A 19,349-nucleotide genomic window follows, 5' to 3' on the forward strand; every position below is an offset into this window, starting at 1 on the left:
TTAAAAATAATTTCAAACGAGCTATTATAAAGTTTTGTGTTTATCATATAAATCAGTTATGTTATAATCACTACATAAAAATCAAAACTAAAGTCATTTAGTCAATCAACTGGAGTAAATACATAGAAGGTTCAAAATAAATTGATTAAAGAAAAAGTGATCTATTTGCTATAGTCGATTGACGTTTACTTTGAGATTTGTGCTTATCCACTACACGAATCTTGAAAATTCAAACTCATCTAACAGTGATAAATAGGGTGGTAAGCATACACCACACTAAATGGTGGTGAGCAAAATTGCTCCCCTTTGTTGAAGCTTGTTGTGAACTCACATGGTTACAAAATCTTTCACGATCTACACATCCAAGACAAAAGGCTAGCCACCTTGTTTTGCAATAATCAAGTCACTCTTCAGTCGTCATATTGCAACAAATCCAGTCTTTCATGAGCGTATAAGACATTGGGAATTGAGATTGATTGCCACTTTGTTCGTGATAAAATTATGGAAGGAAAGATTGTAACATGATTTGTTCCATCTATTGCTCAACTGGGCGACTTGTTCACTAAGGCTCTTTGAAATGAGAGATTTCATTCTTTGCTGGGCAAGTTGGGCGTTCACAACATTCATTCACCAATTTGAGGGAAAGTGTTGAGAAAGTCAAAGATTGTATGAAGATTTCAACCGAGAAAGTTAAAGATTGTATGAAGATATTTATATCAATTAATCTTATAGGGTAAGTATTTTGTATTGATTACTTTCCTATCATGTAATATAATAAATCAATTAACTAGTTTGTAGGAGTTGATTGTATAATCTTACAACTACTTATATTTCAAAAGACAAATTTATTATTAAAAGAAGAGGGGTGCATTCAATTAGGAATTTGAGAAAATTAAATGAATTTATAAATCCATGATTTTTTATGGAGTTTAATTGATTTGTAGAGATTTCATATAAAATTTTGATTCAATTCCCTTGAAATCTCATGGAGAGAAGTGAGATATGTGGATACTTAAAATACATTACGAAATCTCTTCAATTCCCTCTAATTCCTCAACTTTTTCAAATTCTTTAAAATCAAATTCTAATTAATACGCCTGAAATGTTATAAACTTATTTAAAATCCTAATTGAATACACTCGAATTTCTAAGAATTTTAATAAATATCTTAAAATCCTAATTGGATACTACACATTAACTTTAAGATAATCACTTAAAATTCTGATTGAATACACTTAAATTCATTAACACTATGTTTTGATGAGGAAAATAAACTTGGAATTTGGGTAAAAGTCAAAATTTATACATTGACATGCACCAATTCCTTTGTTTAAATTCATAAACATAGAAATTTAGAATTTCTATGTGGAAAAAAAAAAACTTGGAATTTGGGACCTCTAATTCTCAAGTTTAAATTCCAGGTAAATAGGTGTCATTTCCCAACTTCTATGATTGAGAGTTTAAAGATAACAAATTATATATTCAATTCTATTGCTTTTAGGTTAACCAAATAAGAAAAGTCACAAATTCTAGAAAATAAAATCTCGTCATATTATCAATCACACTGTAAATATCATCCTGCAAACAATGAATTAAAACTAAGGTCGTTTAGTCAATCTATTGTAGTAAATATATAGATGGTTTGTAATGCTTTTATCAATTCCGTTAATTTGTTTTCATACAGTTTGATGACTAAACCTTAGTTTTAATTAATTTTTGCATAACGGATTTTTATAGGGTGATTTATATTATGAATGATTTTGATTATAAACACGAAGTTCTATATATTGGTAATGAACAATTTTAAGTAGGAGTTCATACTTATCATTTGAGTAGCCAAGTATTGTTCAAAACTAAACCTAGAGACCCTAAAGTCTACATAAAGCATTTAAGGGCAAACCGCCACCCTAGAACAAAGCTAAGCTAGGTTGGCTATGTATGCTGCATGATGCTCAACATGGCTATATATGCTGCATGATATTCGACACTTTCCCTCAAGCTGGATCCAAGGAACGTCATTTTAAAATTCCTTATTAATTTTAAATTTCTTCATCCAAACATAATATAAGAGAATTAAAATATTTTAAAATCTCAATTGAATACATCCCATAAAGTTTTTTTAGTGGAAATGGTATTTGAGATTGTCATAATTTTTCACTTTGATTCCTGACGAAATGACAAAAATGATTAATGATTGACAAATACAGGACCACTCGATTGATATTAAATCTTAATTATCAAAATGAGAAGATAAAGAATCTCAAGAACCATTTAGAGAAAAAAAAAAAAACCTTAAAATAAAGCAAGTGCCAACGAGGGAAGGGTAAGCCCACAGCATTTCATAAGAGCAGAGATGCACTCTTGCCTTGCCTTTGTTCCAGTAGCCATAAAAGGCACAGGCAAACCATGTTCCTTCCTCTACCAGGTAAGCTACCTACCAAGATCGTCTTCTACCTCTAGACTCGGTCTTCTTCTTCTCCCTTCCAATTCAATTGCGGACACTTCCACCCTCTCTCTCCTCGCTCCCTCACTCAGATTCGAACTCACAACAACAATCTCCAAGCCTCGGAGTCGCCGCCGCCAACTGACTTCAACTCCCGCCATTATGCTTCCAGAAAACCCGGTGGTTGCTGACACTTGCGCCGCCTTCATTGCCGGCGGCGTTGCTCTTTTCTTCCTGCTGTTGTGGCAAGAAACCGCCAAGCGTGGGATCTTCGACCAGGTCAAAATCCCATCTTTTATCGTATAATGTGTATTTTTGTACGGTTTCTATTTGGGAACTCAATTTTTGGTCTTAGCTTTGGTGGGTTGTGATTGATTTGTAGGAAAGTACTGATCTTTTTGCTGACAATTAAGAACTATAACTAAGAGATTATACAAATTGGTTAACAGTTGACATTTGTAAAACTCTTTTGAATTAGTGCACTAATGATTAATCACTTCCAAATGAGGCCGTTTGAGTATCAAAGCAGTGTACTTGATTGTTCCACTAAAGCCGCCATTGATGCGAAGAGTGTGGATCAACAGCATGCCCAAAAAGAGCGACCCAAGCCAAGAAGGCTCCCCGCTGTGCGAGGGTCGGAGGAACATCTATCTTACACAACCTTACCCTTGCTTTGCAAAGAGGTCGTGGAGGCAAATAAGGCTTCCCACTTTGTAAGGGGGGAACGTAAACAGACGCAGCCTTATCCTTGCTTTGCAGAGAGGCTGTTTCTACGACTCGAATTTGTAACTTTTCGGTCACAAAGGAGCAACCTTTACGTTGCGCCTTGTGACCTTTCAGTCACAAAGGTGTCAAAAGCATGCCTCATGCAGCAAAAGTGAATGTATTTAGTATTAGCAATAGCTAATGTTGAGAGTGTGAATCCTGCATCCGGGAATTGTTGTCTTGGGTGATAGTTTAAATTATCTTGAGCCTCTCTGCCTATTGCCAACTGGTTTTGGGATGTTCCTCACATTCTAACAGTTGAGACTAAAGAATGACCTTGTAAAAATGTGATCAGTTAGCGTTTGGGGTTCCGTACCTCTGTGGTATTTATCCATGCTGAAAATGCTTTCAGATTTCTTATCTTTTACCATCTTTTGGTAGCATGATTGCAATTAGGGACCTCTAAGCATAAATGTGCACATAATACTACATAGCTTGCAATGTTTTCAAATTATCATGTTGGAACCTAATTATGATTTGCTCTTGCAAATTTATTACTTTACGACTTTTGCTTGGCTTTTGCCTTCTTCAGTTCAAATAGAGGAGAAGGGTGATGTGATGCTAGTGTGGGTTCTGCTTCAGTATATGCATTGTGATGGGCAAAATCTTTACATTGATTCAATTTAATCATTATAAGTTCGTTTTACCATAATTCAAAGTGGTCGATCATAACCTTCGCAACGTAACTTGTCTTAGAAGCCTGCCCATCTAAATTCTGTTACTTTCTTTTGTAGAAACTCAATAGAAAATTTGTCCACGTGAGCATTGGCCTTGTTTTCATGCTGTGCTGGCCACTATTCAGGTAGTCTCTTGACTAAAGAAGTCGTTTTGATACCTTTTTTTTTTTTTTTGCTTCTGCTCAATAATAGCTACCAAGTACAATTGCAGTTCTGGCCTTCAAGGAGCATTTTTTGCATCTCTTACTCCAGGCCTCAATATCTTCCGAATGCTTCTATTGGGACTAGGAATATGGAAAGATGAGGCAACAGTGAAATCAATGAGCAGATATGGAGACCACAGGTAGTTATTTTGAAAGACCTATTACTTCAAAGATGTCGATATTGAATATGTCTGCCATAAACCCACAGTTGACTGTCTGTTCTTGGACTTGGTCTCACCTACAGAGTTCATTGCTAAGTTTCAGTAAAGTTACCGAGCTGCTTGACATTTTAAGAGAAACAAAGTAATTTCTGTTATTACAATAGAAAAATGAGTACAAATGCAGCGGTTTGATGCAACCCACCTTACCAAATGACGTATTTTCCCTTCTCCAGAACATTCCCAAAAGAAATCTCATTAGTTTTTCCAATATCATTTGTGGGAAACAATTTTGTACAAGCAGGCAGCAGGCTATGCTTGAGCAAGACTAAAATCAAACTTCGTTGTTCTGGTTCTTTCCATTTTTTTTATTACCTAAATTAATATGATGTTTTACTTTGCCTTGTGCATCAGGGAACTTCTTAAGGGACCACTGTACTATGCCACAACAATAACTTTGGCTTGTCTAGTCTATTGGAGAACTTCCCCTATTGCAATTGCTCTTATATGCAATTTGTGTGCTGGAGATGGTACATCTAATTGATTCAGTTTGTCCATTCAGTTGTCTTGATTTAGGTTGACTTTTATCTTTTCTAATAAAACACTAGATCTCACGGCAGAGCTCTCAGGACTTCTCTCAAACTTCTAATACGTGATTGCTTCAGGTTTAGCTGACATTGTTGGTAGGCGGTTTGGTACCCAGAAACTTCCATACAACAGAAACAAATCTATAGCCGGTAGTGTTGCAATGGCATCTGCTGGTTTTTTAACATCTATCGGGTAGCTTTTGCTGGCTTACTTTTCTGCTCTTTTAGACCTCAATTGAATATCAGAATCTAGCATGTTTCTTAACAATTGGTAATGCTGTGACAGGTACATGTACTATTTCTCCAGCTTTGGATATGTTCAGGAAAGTTGGGGCATGGCTTTGGGTTTCTTGGTTGTGTCTCTTGCCTCGGCACTGGTAGAATCGCTCCCCATAAGCACCGAGCTTGATGACAACCTAACAGTTTCACTTACTTCTGCATTAATTGGCAGTTTGGTTTTCTGATTGGGGTAACCCTTGCAAATAGCAGCCAAATTAAGGAAAATCGCTGAAGCCAAGTTCGGGGAACAATCATCAGTTGCCGTTGGCCAACTTGATTGGTTTGTATGTGTACTCTAGCATTGTCTATTAGCTTGACAATATGTAACACCAATGATGTATCAATAAACGATCAAATCGCAATTCTCTTTCGTGAATATTCATGGCAATGCAAATGACTTACCATTCCTGCATGAATAAGAAAACTGTGTTTGTTCTTGTATTCTGAAGCATTCAATGCATTTTCTATATATTATTCTATTTACAGTCTTAATTTACCCCACAAATCGAAGGAAAATGTTTGCTGCACAATCTTCCAGTATGACTTAAGCATGTTTGAGTTCCAGAAAATGCTTAGATCACAGATAATTGTAGCAGGAGCACAAAAAACCGAAACCAAGTTCATCGATATCAAGAGCTGTTCTTTGTTCCTCGAGGCAAAGTTTTGGAAAAAGTTTTCGATATCAATCATTTTACTAACTCAAAGGAGGCAACTGAATATAGCAGAAATAATGAATGAAAATAGAAACATATTAGGTGTGTGATTGACAATTCAAACCATGTAAATACACAGAAATATAAGCCTAATTTAGACTAGCTGTAGGGATGAAAAAGACATTTAACACTAATACCGATATGGAAGGCTCTCATTACAACCGCATCCCAGATTACATGTTATAGCCATACAAAGCCCAGACGCTCAATCTCCCATGCAAATTTCCCTATGATATTCACACGCCATTTTTCTCCTTCTGCAAGTTTTTGTTTATTTCTATCCGTTTATTGTGGTTCAATACATTCAATCCAAAACAAGAGCGTGCAAGAGGGAAAATAAAGGTGCGTTGAAATCGCAAATGTTATGAACTAGTGTTTCTTGTAACTTCACTGCTAATATACCTCCTCAATGGCAACTCTGTTGAGCTTGCACCATCTCCATCTGTCCTCCTTTTCATAAACCATGATGAAAAACAACTACTCGGCTTCCCAACGACATCGGAGTCTTCATCGAGTGAAGATCGCAGATGACGATTCTTTGCTTGCTGGAGACAGGGAAACACGAGAAGGCAGAAAATGAAGGCAGCAAACAGAAGAATCACAACCACCATCATGACCTCTCCATGCAAGGCGTAGTGCCTGTCGAGCAAGTAGCGAATCCCGTCTTGGTCTTGTGGGGAAGAAGCCGTAGGAGCCATGGCAGGTGCCCATGCTGCTGCTTCTGTCACCATCCTCATCTCTGAACTTCTAGTCTCTCTTGCTAAGTTATTGCGACTGACAGTTGTGCTGGTGGTTTATTTTTTATGCCGGACAGTAACGAAATAAGTTGGACCATAACTGTACGGTAATGTGTACGCTATTGCTAATTCACATACAATATGAGGAAAATATTTGACAATGTGTAGGAATTTTTAGAGAATTCTTTGACAATTTATGGCCATAATTAACAAATTTCCAGCCATATTTAGCGTTAAATTTTAACTCTCGGCAATTGTTTGACAATATAACTGGTGGGAACTATTTTCTTATTGTTGAATACAACAATTTATTTACACTAAATGCTAGACTAATTGACTAAGATACACAATAAATTAACTATAATATTTTGTATTGAATTTGCTATATAATCTAAAGACTTCTACTTAGTGAAGAAGAATATTATTATATTGTAATATTAAGTGAACAACAACTATGAATTGTTTGGCTTATTTAAGCCACGCTCACTGAAACTCAATTTTGTTCCTAGTTGCGCTTTGAAACTCAAAAGTCGTCATTTTACTTTATCTACGGACAATGATTAGAGAGGGGGGGTCGGATATGTGCTACTTTCCTTACTTTTCATTTTTTTAATGTGCTATATAATGTTTGAACATTAAATGTTCTTTTGTTTTTGTTTCAATCTACGTGGCACCATTTGATTGGATATTTGAGCTTTATATTTGTGCCACATTATCCATAGGTGAGCCCTACTTTTGCCACACATACACATGAACATACCAAAGTGAAGCGAATATTGAGTTTTAAGAAGCAAAGTGACGACTTTTGAGTTTCAATAAGCAAAATGAGATTGAAACCGAGTTCTAAGAAACGTAGATAAAAAACCTTCTATAAATATAGTTTTTAATCCACATTAACATATTTGACTATTTTTGAACGGAAATAACCAAAGCAAAGTAATGTAACGTGAATTTTGAACTCTAAAATATAAAATGACGATTTTTAAATTTTAAAATGACAGAGTAAAAGATAACTTAGCTAAAAATAAATCTTATTCTTTTGTTTGGAAGTGTGAAGTGTTTGACGATTGCAGATGAGAACAAAAACTATGGGGAAGTGACAACCATCCCGGGACATTCGGGCCTGGTGGGCCAGGGTTTCTTAGTCCAACTTGTGTTTGATTTTATGGGTTAGTGGGTCCATCATTCTTAGCCCAATAACTTTTTAGAGCCTTTTAGTTGGCGTTTACTCTGCGGACTAACCGACTTGTGTCATGTCTTTCTTCTTCACCAGTGATTTAGTTAAAAAAAATTAATAAAATCTCAACCATTCATCCGTGAAAACAAAACAAACAAACAAACAAAAAAACTGTTCAGGCGAGTAAAACTTAATAATGAGTACATCATAATAAGGCGGTGACGTCGGAAATTGTTAGTTATGGATCTTATGATTGCGGTATATGGTAAAGGGGTATCCAATGTAGTTACGAATATTAAGTTTACACTTTATTACCGTCATATCAAAATAAATGATATCTATTACATCTTCTGGATATTCATTTTCCATTATTTTAGTTAAGTGATAGTAATAGTGCGTTAATCAAATAGTTAACTATTAGGAATGAGAAAAATCGTGAAAGTAGAACCAATAATAGAGTACTTGTTTACAGGTTTTGAAATATGTAGGGAAATTGTAATTTAAAAAACCACTTTTCCTATTCCCATACTTGTGTTTTTTTGGATCGAATTTAGTTAAAATTATTAATAGAAGCAATTCACACTCCAATCTTAATTTTTCACATCACTACTTAAATCTATGTGGCAACATTTAGTCGGATATGTAAGCTTTATGTATAAGCGGTATATTTATGCCACGTCAGTCATAAGTGGCTCTAATTATATGACATATTAAACTTAATGGTTATTTAAAAGAATAAATAGAAACAAATCAAAGTGGAGTGAATATTGAGTTTTAGAAATTAAAATGACGACTTTTGAGTTTTAAAGAGCAAGTGCGATTGAAATAGAGTTCAAGGGAGCGTAGTTAAAAATAAGCTTTCTAAAAATGCATTTTTTTAATCCACATCAGCATATTTGACTGTTTTTGGATGGAAAATAAAACAATGTAAAATAAATTTTGAGCTTAAAAAATATAAAATAACAACTTTTAAATTTCAAAGGATGGAATAAAAGAATGCGTAACTAAAAAATAAAGCTCCTCCATAAGCACGGGGATGTTGAAAACATCTTATTTGAAAGTTTTGAATCGGCTTTCGGCCTTGTTTTTTAGTTTGGAAGTGTGAAGTGGTTGACAACTGCATATAAAAAACTTTGGGGAAGCGTGACAACCATGCCGGGATATTCGGGCCTGGTGGGTCAGGATTTCTTATCCCAACTCTCGTTTTTTGTTTTTTGTGTTGGATTTTATGTGTTAGTATTTAGTATTGTTGTGCTTTAAAAAAAAAATTACTTTTACTAGTGTTGTGAGAATAAACTCATTTTTGCTGCTTCATATATTCAGTTTTTTTTTTCATTCAAAACTGTGAAAATAAGTTTACTTTTAAGTGTTTACCAAATATCTTTTTTAGCTTAGTTTTGTTTTATACTCACTTTTTATAACAGTACCCCAGTGCCAAACTCGTACGTAGCCCAATAACTTTTAGAGCTTCTAATTGACGTTTGTTAGAGCAACTCCACCCTTGGAGCCATCCCCCCTGGCAATCCACTATTGAATCCACCCTATTGAACAGTAACTGCTTTTAATGAATAGTAACTACCATTAATGAACAGTAAATACCTTTTGCATCTCCATCCTTGTAGCCCTCCCCCCTGGCAATAGGTAATAAAATAGTAGTTTTTTTGTTTGTTTAAATAATATAAAATAAAAAAAACAGGGAAATAGGGCTGTAGGGCCTCGGGCTGACACAAAAAACAATAAAAAAAATGCCTTGGCCCTCGGGCTGCAGGCCTGTCAACTATCCACCCCCCTTGTGCTCGGGCTCCCACTCTCACTCGGGCCCTCCATGGCTGGAGAAGAATCAACAGGCCCTCGGGCCCCTTCCTGCAGCCCGTCCCCCGTCCAAAAACGAAGGCTGGAGTTGCTCTTATGCGGACTCGATCTACTTTGTCATGTCTTTTTTTCTTCACCAGTGATTTAGTTAAAAAATATAATTAAAGCTCAACAGTTCATCCATAGAGAAAAAACCTTTGCAGGCGAGCAAAACTTAATATGAGTATATATCAAAATAAGGCCCTAATGTCGGAAATTGGTAGTTATGAATCTTATGATAGCGGTACCTGGCAAAGGGGTATCCAATGTAGTTACGAATTTTAAAAGGGTATAATATTTACACACCATTTTTTACTTTTCATATATATTTCTAATTTTCGACCGTCGGATCAAATGAATTGAAGAAGATCAATAGACATAAATTAACAAATGGTGTGTGAGTAGTAAAAAGGATATGTGGATAACACACCCCATTTTAAATTTACACTTCATTATCGTGATATTTTAATAAATGATATCCATTAAATCTCCTGGATACTCGTTTTTTTTTTAAGTAGAGTAATAGCAATAGTGAGTTAATTAAATAATTAATTGTTAGGAATAAGAAAAATCGTGAAAATCGAACCAATACCAGAATACTTGTTTGCAGGTTTTTGAATATGTAGGGAAATCGTAATTAAAAAAACCACTTTTCCTGTTCCTATACTTTGGATTTTTTTGGATCGAATTTAATTAAAATTATTAATAGAAGCAATTCACACTCCAATCTAATTTTTCACATTACTACTTAAAAAATTAAACTTTGGAAATTCAAACTACTCTCGTTAGAACATTCTAGGCCTTTATTAGTTGTCAATGTGACAGATGCAAGCTTACTTTTATTATTGGGCAATCAATTCACACTCTAGCTAATTTTTCATTTTCTCGACCGATTTTGATTTGACACAAAGTTTAACTTACAAAACATGTTAAGTTTGTAGCTGAAGTCATTAAAAGTAACATTTTGCATTTGAGATTTTATTTTTCATACCTCGCCTCCCTTAATGTGGCTTGTAGAATAAGAAAATTTTAATCCAAAAAATTTGAATTGGGTAGACAGTGAAATTTATGAAACAAAATTAATTGGCAGTTGGGCGAATAATCATCATGGCTTGAGTTTGTTAGCTAGTATTATGAATAACTAATGGGTAATTTGAAAGTACTTTTAAAGTGGTTGAAAACATTTTTGGTAAAAATATTTTTGATACCAATTCTTAAAAAAAAATGTAAGTGAATCATAGAAATGCATTTCTCTAAAATTACTTTTAGTCATTTTAAAAGCTCTTTCAGACGAACCCTAAAAAGTTACGTCGTTGTTAGAAGTGAGGTCAAACACGTAAATTTCTAAGTTATTTGTCAATCTATAAACAACAATCCGTTGTCGTCCAGCGGTTAGGATATCTGGCTTTCACCCAGGAGACCCGGGTTCGATTCCCGGCAACGGAACTTTTTGCATTTTCGTATTATTTTTTTACTTTTGGCCAGATGGCACGCAATGATTGGTTCAAGTTATTTCTTCGGGACCAGATGGCATGGTATGATACGTTGAAGTCAATAAGAGAAATAAACACGTCGCAGTGGATAACTCTCCGACCTCCTTCCCAAAAACCCAATTCCATCGAATTGGGTATCACTCACTCCCTCCCCCTTCAGTCTCAGAGCAGCTTCCGATCACTTCCCTCTCTCGCTCCTTAGCAATCGGCAAGTCCCTCTCTCTCTCTCTCTCTCTCTCTCACGCAGCGTTTTACTACTTAGTTCTATCAATTCCAATTCCATGGATTTATATCAAGATTTGCTTTTGCAAAAACGATTTTTTGTTTTGGTTGGTGATGAATTTTGATAAATTCTCTGTATTTTGGGTAGGCTTATAAAACCAATTTAGATCCGCCATGTCGCTTCCAAATGAAGGAAATGATATGTCCTCTTCTTCCGATGTTCAGGTATTTCCCCTTTCACATTTAAAGCAACTCCCTTTTGCTTCTTTTTTGCGTTTGGGTTTCGAGGTTTCGGACCCGGAAGAAGTTGAAGGGTTATGAATATTTGGTTTGAATTTGTTTGAGAAATGGGTTGGAAAATTTTTGTGGGTTTTGAGTTGTTATGGGTTTAGATGAATTGAGATGGAGACGCAGGTTAGGCCAGTTGGTTACGGCATTGTGCCTCCCCTTTGCAGCCTAGTTCGTATCCTCGACCTCGTAAATTAGAGTAGTTTAGAATAGTGTCTTGTTAATAGAAAAATGAAAATAAAAAAATGCCATGCGATGCATTTTGTCCAGGTGTAGATGATTTCACAGTTATGTGTTCTTGACCTTTTGGAATCACACATTACTAGGACTAAGGATTTTAATGGCTAATTGGTTCTGCACTAGTAATTTGTTGATATCTTTCTTTGGTTTGGTGATCACATCTTTTCGAGAAAGAGAAAATGCCCATGATTCAAGGGTTGTCTTCTGCCGGTTACCAAATTCTTTGTCAAAATGCAGCAAATTCATGGAACTAAGGATATGAGTTTGATTATCATAGTGGAAGAAATGGTGAATTTTACGTTTTCAATAAGTATTTAGATATGGGATGTTTGAAGGCCAATTCCTCTAGTATTATCATAATTTTCTACTTCAAAGCAGTATAGGGCTTTTCTTTTTGTTGATGAATGTTCTTGTGTAGGGAATGCCTAGAATAAAGATGATTAAACCTTTTCAAGGTCTTAAAGTTTGAAAGATTTTGCGTGCACATATAGAAATCATTTGACAATATAATTTCATTGTTTGATGGTTGTGGTTGCAGCTGTCATCTCATGTTTTTGTGGATCTCCTCGATTCGATCATTGTTGATGTTGCATCTGAGTGTCATCGAATAGCGAAGTTGGGTCTTGATCGTAAGTTTGAAGAAGAGGAAGAAGAACTAAGGCTGTCAGCCCAAGCACGGGTGAGGGTAGCTGATCCTAGTAATAGTGGTGAAGCAGATAGCAAGTACGTGGTTGACATATTTGGGCAGAATCATCCTTCTGTAGCCAGCGAAGTGTTTGAGTGCATGAATTGTGGTCGGCCTATCGTGGCTGGGAGGTTTGCTCCTCATCTGGAGAAGTGTATGGGAAAGGTAATTATCCGTCATCTTTTCAGATAGTAGACATTTCCCCAGTTTTTATCTGTGACGCCCTTAAACAAGAGACTAATAGATATTTTGGATTTGTTGCTCCACCACAGGGTAGAAAGGCTCGCCTCAAGGTGACAAGAAGTAGCACGGCTGCACAGACTCGGAATTCTCGGGGAAGCTCTGCTTCCACATACTCCACATATTCAAATTCCAACAGCACAAGCCGGTTATCAAATGGAGCATCCGGTGTTTCTGGTGAGGAGTACTCAAATGGTACATTGGAAGAGCCATGAAACAGTTTAAGCACCGGTGAGCTCCCCAAGTTACTTGGATGCAATGGATCTTGCATACTTGCTTAGTTCGTGATGTTTGTGGAAAGTCATGCCCGATTTTGAATAGCAGTCTGTTGGTTTACTATATGACTGGAGGAATTATGTGATGACATTCTTTTTCCCAGTACAAAGAATAGTGCCTTGTATACAACGTTCTTAACCACATCTTGAATGATAATTCTAAATCTCATAAAAGTTAATTCTGTCTTCAAATTAAATCTAATTGTTTGCTCAATATAAGCTATCAAATCATGTATACAAACACGAGAAAGATCCTGAATTGAAGGGATTAATTGCTGAATTCAGGAGGTACTGAAAACTTACTGATTTTCCATTCCGTTAATGACTCATGTTTAGACTCGGGAGTGGAATGCGTGGTGCAATACAACATCAAGCTCTCAGTCTCCAACCACAGCTTTTCCATTAGGACCAGCCACAGTACGTTTTCGTGTTAACTACAGTTTCTATTTCCTTCTCTAGCAAGTATTCAGTCTGTTCATTTTTTTTAAGAGCAGATCAGTAATATAACATTGTGTCGTTTAGCTCAAAGCCGCGAGAACTTCCATTAATATCGGTTTCCTGTTGGTTTGTTTTTTAACTGGATTTCCAATAACTCATTATTTTTTGGGTACTTTTTTTCCTTTGTTCCGGGTTTAATCCCACGTGTTCTTCTCGAGAAAGGTTTTAACGAGGTCACTTTTTCTCAACCACCGCAACTTGTATCTTAATTAAGTTTGTCTCTTGGTAAAAAAATAAAATAAAAAACAATTGTTGTTCATGTGTATTGTACAAATTATGTGTGTCACTGGATGGCATCCCCATGTGAGCACAGAGAAAGTTTCAAAAGTTGTCCCCAGTTGACTTTTCAAAGTTTCAAAAGTTGTCCCCAGTTGACCTTTTAAAGTTTCAAAAGTTATTGTTGTTCATGACTATTCAAGGGTTGATTACAAGAGATTGACCAATCAGAAGTTCATTACAAATTGGGATGCATATTTATTTACAATCTCAAAAGCCTTTCATTCTTCATTGAGCTATTAGCAAACTTGGCAACCAAGAGAAAAATGGCTGCCGCTTTGATTGGACAGGCTTTTATCTCCGCTTCCATCCAGGTGCTATGTGAGTGCATTGCTTCAACCGACTTCGGTGACTTGTTCCGGCAGAAGAAGCTGGATGAACCACTCCTCATGAAACTGAAGATGACGCTGCTCACCATTTGTGCAGTCCTTAATGATGCGGAAGAGAAGCAAATTTTGAACCCTGTTGTGAGAGAATGGCTTGACGAGCTCAAGACTTACTGGATGAGATCGACACTGAATCTTTGCGATGCAAGGTGGAAGGTGAAGGTCAAACCGAGAAATTAACCAAAAAGGTGTGTAACTTCTTCCCTACTTCTCGTAGTCATTTTTATCAAAGCATGAATGTTGAGATACAAGGGTTATTGCAAAGGCTGGATGACTTTGTGCAACAGAAAGTTGCCCTTGGTCTTACAGAAGTTGTTGGGAGGAAGGTTTCACAAAGAACTCCAACAACTTCCTTGATCCATGAACCTTTGGTATATGGAAGACGCAAGGATAAAGAAAATTTATCAAAAGTCTTGTTCTCTGATGATGCAAGTGAGGATAATGTATCTATCATCACCGTTGTTGGTATGGGCGGGGTTGGCAAGACGACCCTTGCTCGAGTCCTTTACAATGATGATAAGGTGAAAGAGCACTTTACCCTTAAATCTTGGGCATGTGTTTCAGAAGATTATGATGCTATTAGGGTGACTAAAACTCTTCTCGAGTCAGTCACTTCAACACCTTGTAATATGACAGATTTGAATTTGCTTCAAGTTGAACTTAGAGAACAACTTAGAGAACAAGGAGTTTGCAGGCACTTCCAATCAAAATATTTCAAATTTCCAAAGGTCATCCAACACAAATAAGAATTTCTTTCCCCTCAGTTGTTCTCTAAGTTCAACTTGAAGCAAAATCAAATCTGTCATCTTACAAGGTTTTGAAGTGACCGACTCGAGAAGAGTTTTAGTCACCCTAATAGCATCATAATCTTCTGAAACACATGCCCAAGATCTAAGGGTAAAGTGCTCCTTCACCTTATCATCGTTGTAAAGGGCTTGAGCAAGGGTCGTCTTGCCAACCCCGCCCATACCAAAAATGGTGATGATAGATACATCATTCTCGCTTGCTTCATCAGAGAACAAGACTTTTGATAAATTTTCTTTATCTCCGTCTCTTCCATATACACAAGGTTCATGAATCAATGAAGTTGTTGGAGTTCTTTGTGAACCCTTCCTCGCAACATCTCCAGTCAGACCAAGGGCAACCTTCTGTTGCACAAAGCCATCCAACCTTTGCAATAACTTTCGTATCTCAACATTCATGCTTTGATAAAAATGAGTAGGAGAAGTAGAGAAGAAGTTCCACTCCTTGTCGGTTAATTTCTTGGTTTGACCTTCACCTTCCACCTTGCATCGCAAAGCTTCAGTGTCGATCTCATCCAGCAAATCCTCCGCGTCCAAGACAGCATGCTTGAGCTCGTCAAGCCATTTTCTCACAGCACGGTTTGAAATTTGCTTCTCTTCTGTATCATTGAGGACTGCAGAAAGGGCGGGCAGCGTCACCTTCAGTTTCTCGAGAAGGGGTTCGTCCAGCTTATTCTGCCGGAACAAGTCAACAAACTTGGTTGAAGCAATTCTGTCACACAGCACCTCGATGGAAGCGGAGAGAAAAGCCTCTCCAATCAAAGCGCCAACCATTTTTGTCTTGGTTTTCTCTTGGTTGCTAAGTCTGCTAATAACTCAATGTAGAATGAAAGACTTTTGAGACTGTAATTATGGATGCACCCCCCAGTTTGCAATGAACTTCTGATTGCTCAATTGACCAAGAACGAACTTGTGACCCAGAGCTTTCTGTGTGGAGCCTGCGGCCCACAACATCCTTGTCGTTGATTCAAAGCGGAAGCAAATCGTGCGGCCAATAATTTTCTCATTCCAATTTGAAGGATAAGAAAGAACTCAAGGACATAGAGTTGGCATGGGGTGATGAGGACGCCGATGATTCCCAAAAGGAGAGAGATGTGCTTGACAAGCTCCAACCTTGCATAAATTTGGAGAAACTGACTATCAGATTCTATGGAGGAACCAGCTTCCCAAACTGGTTAGGAAGCTCTAATTCGTTCTCTAATATACAGTTCATGTGTATCAGTGATTGTAGGTTTTGTCTGTCCTTGCCAAGTTTTGGGCAGCTACCCACTCTTAAAGAGCTATGTATCATAAGGATGGAATTTGTTAGGACGATTGGTAATGAGTTCTATGGTGATCTTAATGGAGCTTCTGTAATTCAGCCCTTTCAGTCTCTGAAGACTCTAAAGTTTGAGGAGATGCCAGAGTGGGAGGATTGGCTACCGAGTCCAAGTGGAGGTCAATGTTCAGACTTTCCGTGTCTCCAGGAGATGAGAATAAGGAATTGTCCGAAGCTGAAAGGATACTTGCCTAATCGTCTTCCTTGCTTGAAAACACTTAGGGTGTCTGGGTGTGAATTTCTACAGCTGCATGATGAATGGGCCACTACTAGCAGCAGCAGTCTTAACATGGACTACTTACAGAATTCGTTAGAAATACATATTAATGGATGCCCCGGTCTGTTACTGTTAATAGAGAGAGTAGAGAAGAAGTTCTTGTCCACACTTGGCATTTTTAATTTTGTTGCAATACAGTGCTTGCCCAAAATGCAATATCTTGAACGCTTGACTCTCAGCAATTGCCCAAATGTGTCGTCATTAAAGTTCCTATCACGAGATGATGGCCAAATTGACATCACTTGAGTATTTGGATATAGAAAAGAGTTTTCATTCAGCGAGGTCCGTTGGGCGTTTTCCCCAAACTTTCAACTCTTGTAATCAATGGTTGTGAGAATCTGGAATCCTTTTCTATTGAAGGAGTTGATCAAAACCTAAGCCATCTTAACCACTGCGAATCTACGACTGTCCAAATCTGGCGTCTTTTCCCGATGGAGGATTGCCCACTCCCAACTTGAGACACTTGCAAGTCAATGGATGCAAGAATTTGAAGTCATTCCCCGAAGGAATTCACACCCTCACCGCCCTTGGAACGTTGGGCTTATACAATCTTCCAAATCTTGTGTCATTTGCCCAAGGAGGTTTGCCTCCCAAGCTGCAATATTTGTATGTTAGGAATTGCGACAGAGCGAGGCCTTCAGTGGAGTGGGGATTGCAAGGACTTGTCTCGCTTAGAGAAGTTAGCATTGGTGGTGAGATCTGGGCAATGTTGCTCAAGGAACAGCTGCTCCCTACTACTCTTAACTCTGTCCGCATCGCTGGACTATCAAGTCTGAAATCGTTGGAAGGAAAAGGACTTCGACACCTCACTTCTCTTCAAAAGCTATCTATTTATGGGTGCCCAAGTCTGGAATTCCTTCCAGCAGAGGGACTTCAACACCTCACTTCTCTTCAACAGGTATCCATTTCACGGTGTCCAAATCTTCAGTTCCTGCCAGAAGACAGCTTGCCACCATCTCTTTCTTTCCTGGAGATCTACTCTTGTTCCACCCTGGAGAAAAGGTATGCGAATAGGACCGAAGAACATTGGGCCAAGATATCTGACATTCCTTGCATACAGATAAATGAAGAAGTCATCATATGAGCTCTCTCATACAAAGTTGTGCTTTTCGGCATTTGACTCTCAGGTATTTTGCATCTAATTAACTTCAATAGTTTTAAAAATAAAAGACATAATAGAAATAAGAATCATAGCATATTGATCAAATGTTTCGTTGCAGCATGGAAGACACATTATGACACGCCCCGATCCTGATGTCCTCGTGACATCGGGATGATCACGTGCTGGCCGACACCCAAAGGGTGACGAAAGCCATTAATTTAAGTAAAAACTCATAAATAAGCTAAAACAGGCAGCAAGACTAGCCACAATAATACTACCAAATCAACTTCTAATTAACAACATTAGGATCCACGCAAAATGTCAGAGCATACGTCTATTACAGAGTACAAACAGAATATAAGATAGAGATGTGCTATATTACAAAAGATGTCGAAGCAGAAGAAGTATAGCACTGGATCACTGGTAGGGAAAGGCCTCGTAGCTTATATCGTAATCCTCGTTCGTAGGTCCTGAAGGGGGCGCAAAACAAACATGAGTGGACCAATTTGATATAAATATAATAAAACAGTTATCAACATACTAACCCCCAGGTTTTATGAAAACATATATATCATGATCAAAATAGATTTTCCGAAACCTAGCATGCCGTGCAATATCTCAAATTCATAACTTGTATAAGTAATAAACACTAGTGAATTGTCCGATAACCTGCAGGCCCCATGCCGGCTCCCCGTCTCTGAACAGACAATCAGAGGAAAATACACTACAGGCCCCATGCCGGCTCCCCGTCTCTGTGCTAAATAGCCAGAGGAAACACACTCCAGGCCCTATGCCAACACCAAACCGTCGCCCGGGACGGACCGGAATCTATCCCTACGTCCCGTAGCAGAAAGGACCACTAGGTAAGTACAAAACCATTGAGCATAAACATATTGAAAAACAACTTCGTAGTATAAAGTCATCCATCATCTATACTACAAAGAGGTGTTCTAAACATGTTCTAATATCATATCGTCATCCATCGGATATTCTATAAGAACATGGGTTATAGGAAAAATAGTAATAATTCAATCTAGCCTCAGTAAGCATATATCTCATAAGTACTTCGTAAAACATAAGTATTAAATCATGCTTTTCATGTATGCATTTCTATTGTTAAAACATGATTTTGAAGGGGTCCACTCACCGTACACCGACGGTGCAAAGCTATACCAAGAAGGTATAACAGAATCACCGTTAATAATTGCACCTATTCACATAAAGGAGTACCTTTGGTCAAACTCTATTCAAACGATTGAATTTGGGAAAACGGACTTCAAAAACGGGTCCAGGACGTCGAAATTAGCCTAGGAGAGGTCCTGAACGAAACCCCGAAAAGTCAACTCAAAAAGTCAACGTTGACCGTTGACCGGTCAAAGTCAAAGTCAACTCTGACCGTTGACCGAGTCAACGTTGACCGTTGACCGAGTCAACGTTGACCGTTGACCAAGTCAACAGTCAACAGTCAACTGGTCAGAGGTCAAAGTCCACTGGGCTTTGAATTTGGGTTGGGCCGAAAGGCCTTAAAGGTTTTGGGTTGAAAACCCAACTCAGATTGGCCCAAGGCCTAATCTGCTTGGGCTACACACACGGGCCTAATGCCCTAAACATAACCGGCCCAAGGGCCTTAATCTATAACAGCAATTAATTTAAACA

At 37.6% G+C, this 19,349-nt stretch overlaps 4 protein-coding genes and 1 non-coding gene across 6 annotated transcripts in view; 3 read left to right on the top strand and 2 right to left on the bottom strand.

Moving 5' to 3' along the window:
* The first annotated feature begins 2,305 nt into the window (after positions 1 to 2,305).
* On the top strand, positions 2,306 to 5,553 carry LOC126591118 (farnesol kinase, chloroplastic-like). The gene is made up of 6 exons (XM_050256686.1): positions 2,306 to 2,722; positions 3,943 to 4,010; positions 4,097 to 4,228; positions 4,661 to 4,776; positions 4,912 to 5,026; positions 5,120 to 5,553. The coding sequence occupies exons 1-6, from the start codon at positions 2,354 to 2,356 to the stop codon at positions 5,295 to 5,297; spliced, it is 978 nt and encodes a 325-aa protein (XP_050112643.1). The 5' UTR covers positions 2,306 to 2,353; the 3' UTR covers positions 5,298 to 5,553.
* Positions 5,554 to 5,847: 294 nt separating this feature from the next.
* Positions 5,848 to 6,678, bottom strand: LOC126591119 (uncharacterized). The gene has a single exon (XM_050256687.1). It carries the CDS (start codon positions 6,560 to 6,562, stop codon positions 6,188 to 6,190), a length of 375 nt encoding a protein of 124 aa, XP_050112644.1. The 5' UTR covers positions 6,563 to 6,678; the 3' UTR covers positions 5,848 to 6,187.
* A 4,286-nt stretch (positions 6,679 to 10,964) lies between these two features.
* TRNAE-UUC (transfer RNA glutamic acid (anticodon UUC)) lies at positions 10,965 to 11,036 on the top strand. The gene has a single exon. It is a non-coding gene; the product is annotated as a tRNA-Glu (tRNA).
* A 124-nt stretch (positions 11,037 to 11,160) lies between these two features.
* LOC126588266 (SAGA-associated factor 11-like) lies at positions 11,161 to 13,212 on the top strand. Its single transcript, XM_050253351.1, has 4 exons — positions 11,161 to 11,291; positions 11,454 to 11,530; positions 12,372 to 12,683; positions 12,791 to 13,212. The coding sequence occupies exons 2-4, from the start codon at positions 11,480 to 11,482 to the stop codon at positions 12,971 to 12,973; spliced, it is 546 nt and encodes a 181-aa protein (XP_050109308.1). The 5' UTR covers positions 11,161 to 11,291; positions 11,454 to 11,479; the 3' UTR covers positions 12,974 to 13,212.
* A 1,668-nt stretch (positions 13,213 to 14,880) lies between these two features.
* Positions 14,881 to 19,349, bottom strand: part of LOC126588264 (putative disease resistance RPP13-like protein 1) — a 51,614-nt gene continuing 47,145 nt past the window's right edge. Inside the window, exon 2 of one of the 2 annotated variants that reach the window (XM_050253350.1) lies at positions 14,881 to 16,109. In XM_050253350.1, the coding sequence (XP_050109307.1) occupies positions 14,898 to 15,770 (873 nt within the window). In that variant the 5' untranslated portion in view covers positions 15,771 to 16,109 and the 3' untranslated portion in view covers positions 14,881 to 14,897. Of the gene's footprint in view, positions 16,168 to 19,349 lie in introns of both variants that reach the window. The other variant, XM_050253349.1, reaches the window with a different exon arrangement.

Source organism: Malus sylvestris, chromosome 11 (assembly GCF_916048215.2).
Source record: "Malus sylvestris chromosome 11, drMalSylv7.2, whole genome shotgun sequence".
Lineage (NCBI taxonomy): Eukaryota > Viridiplantae > Streptophyta > Magnoliopsida > Rosales > Rosaceae > Malus > Malus sylvestris.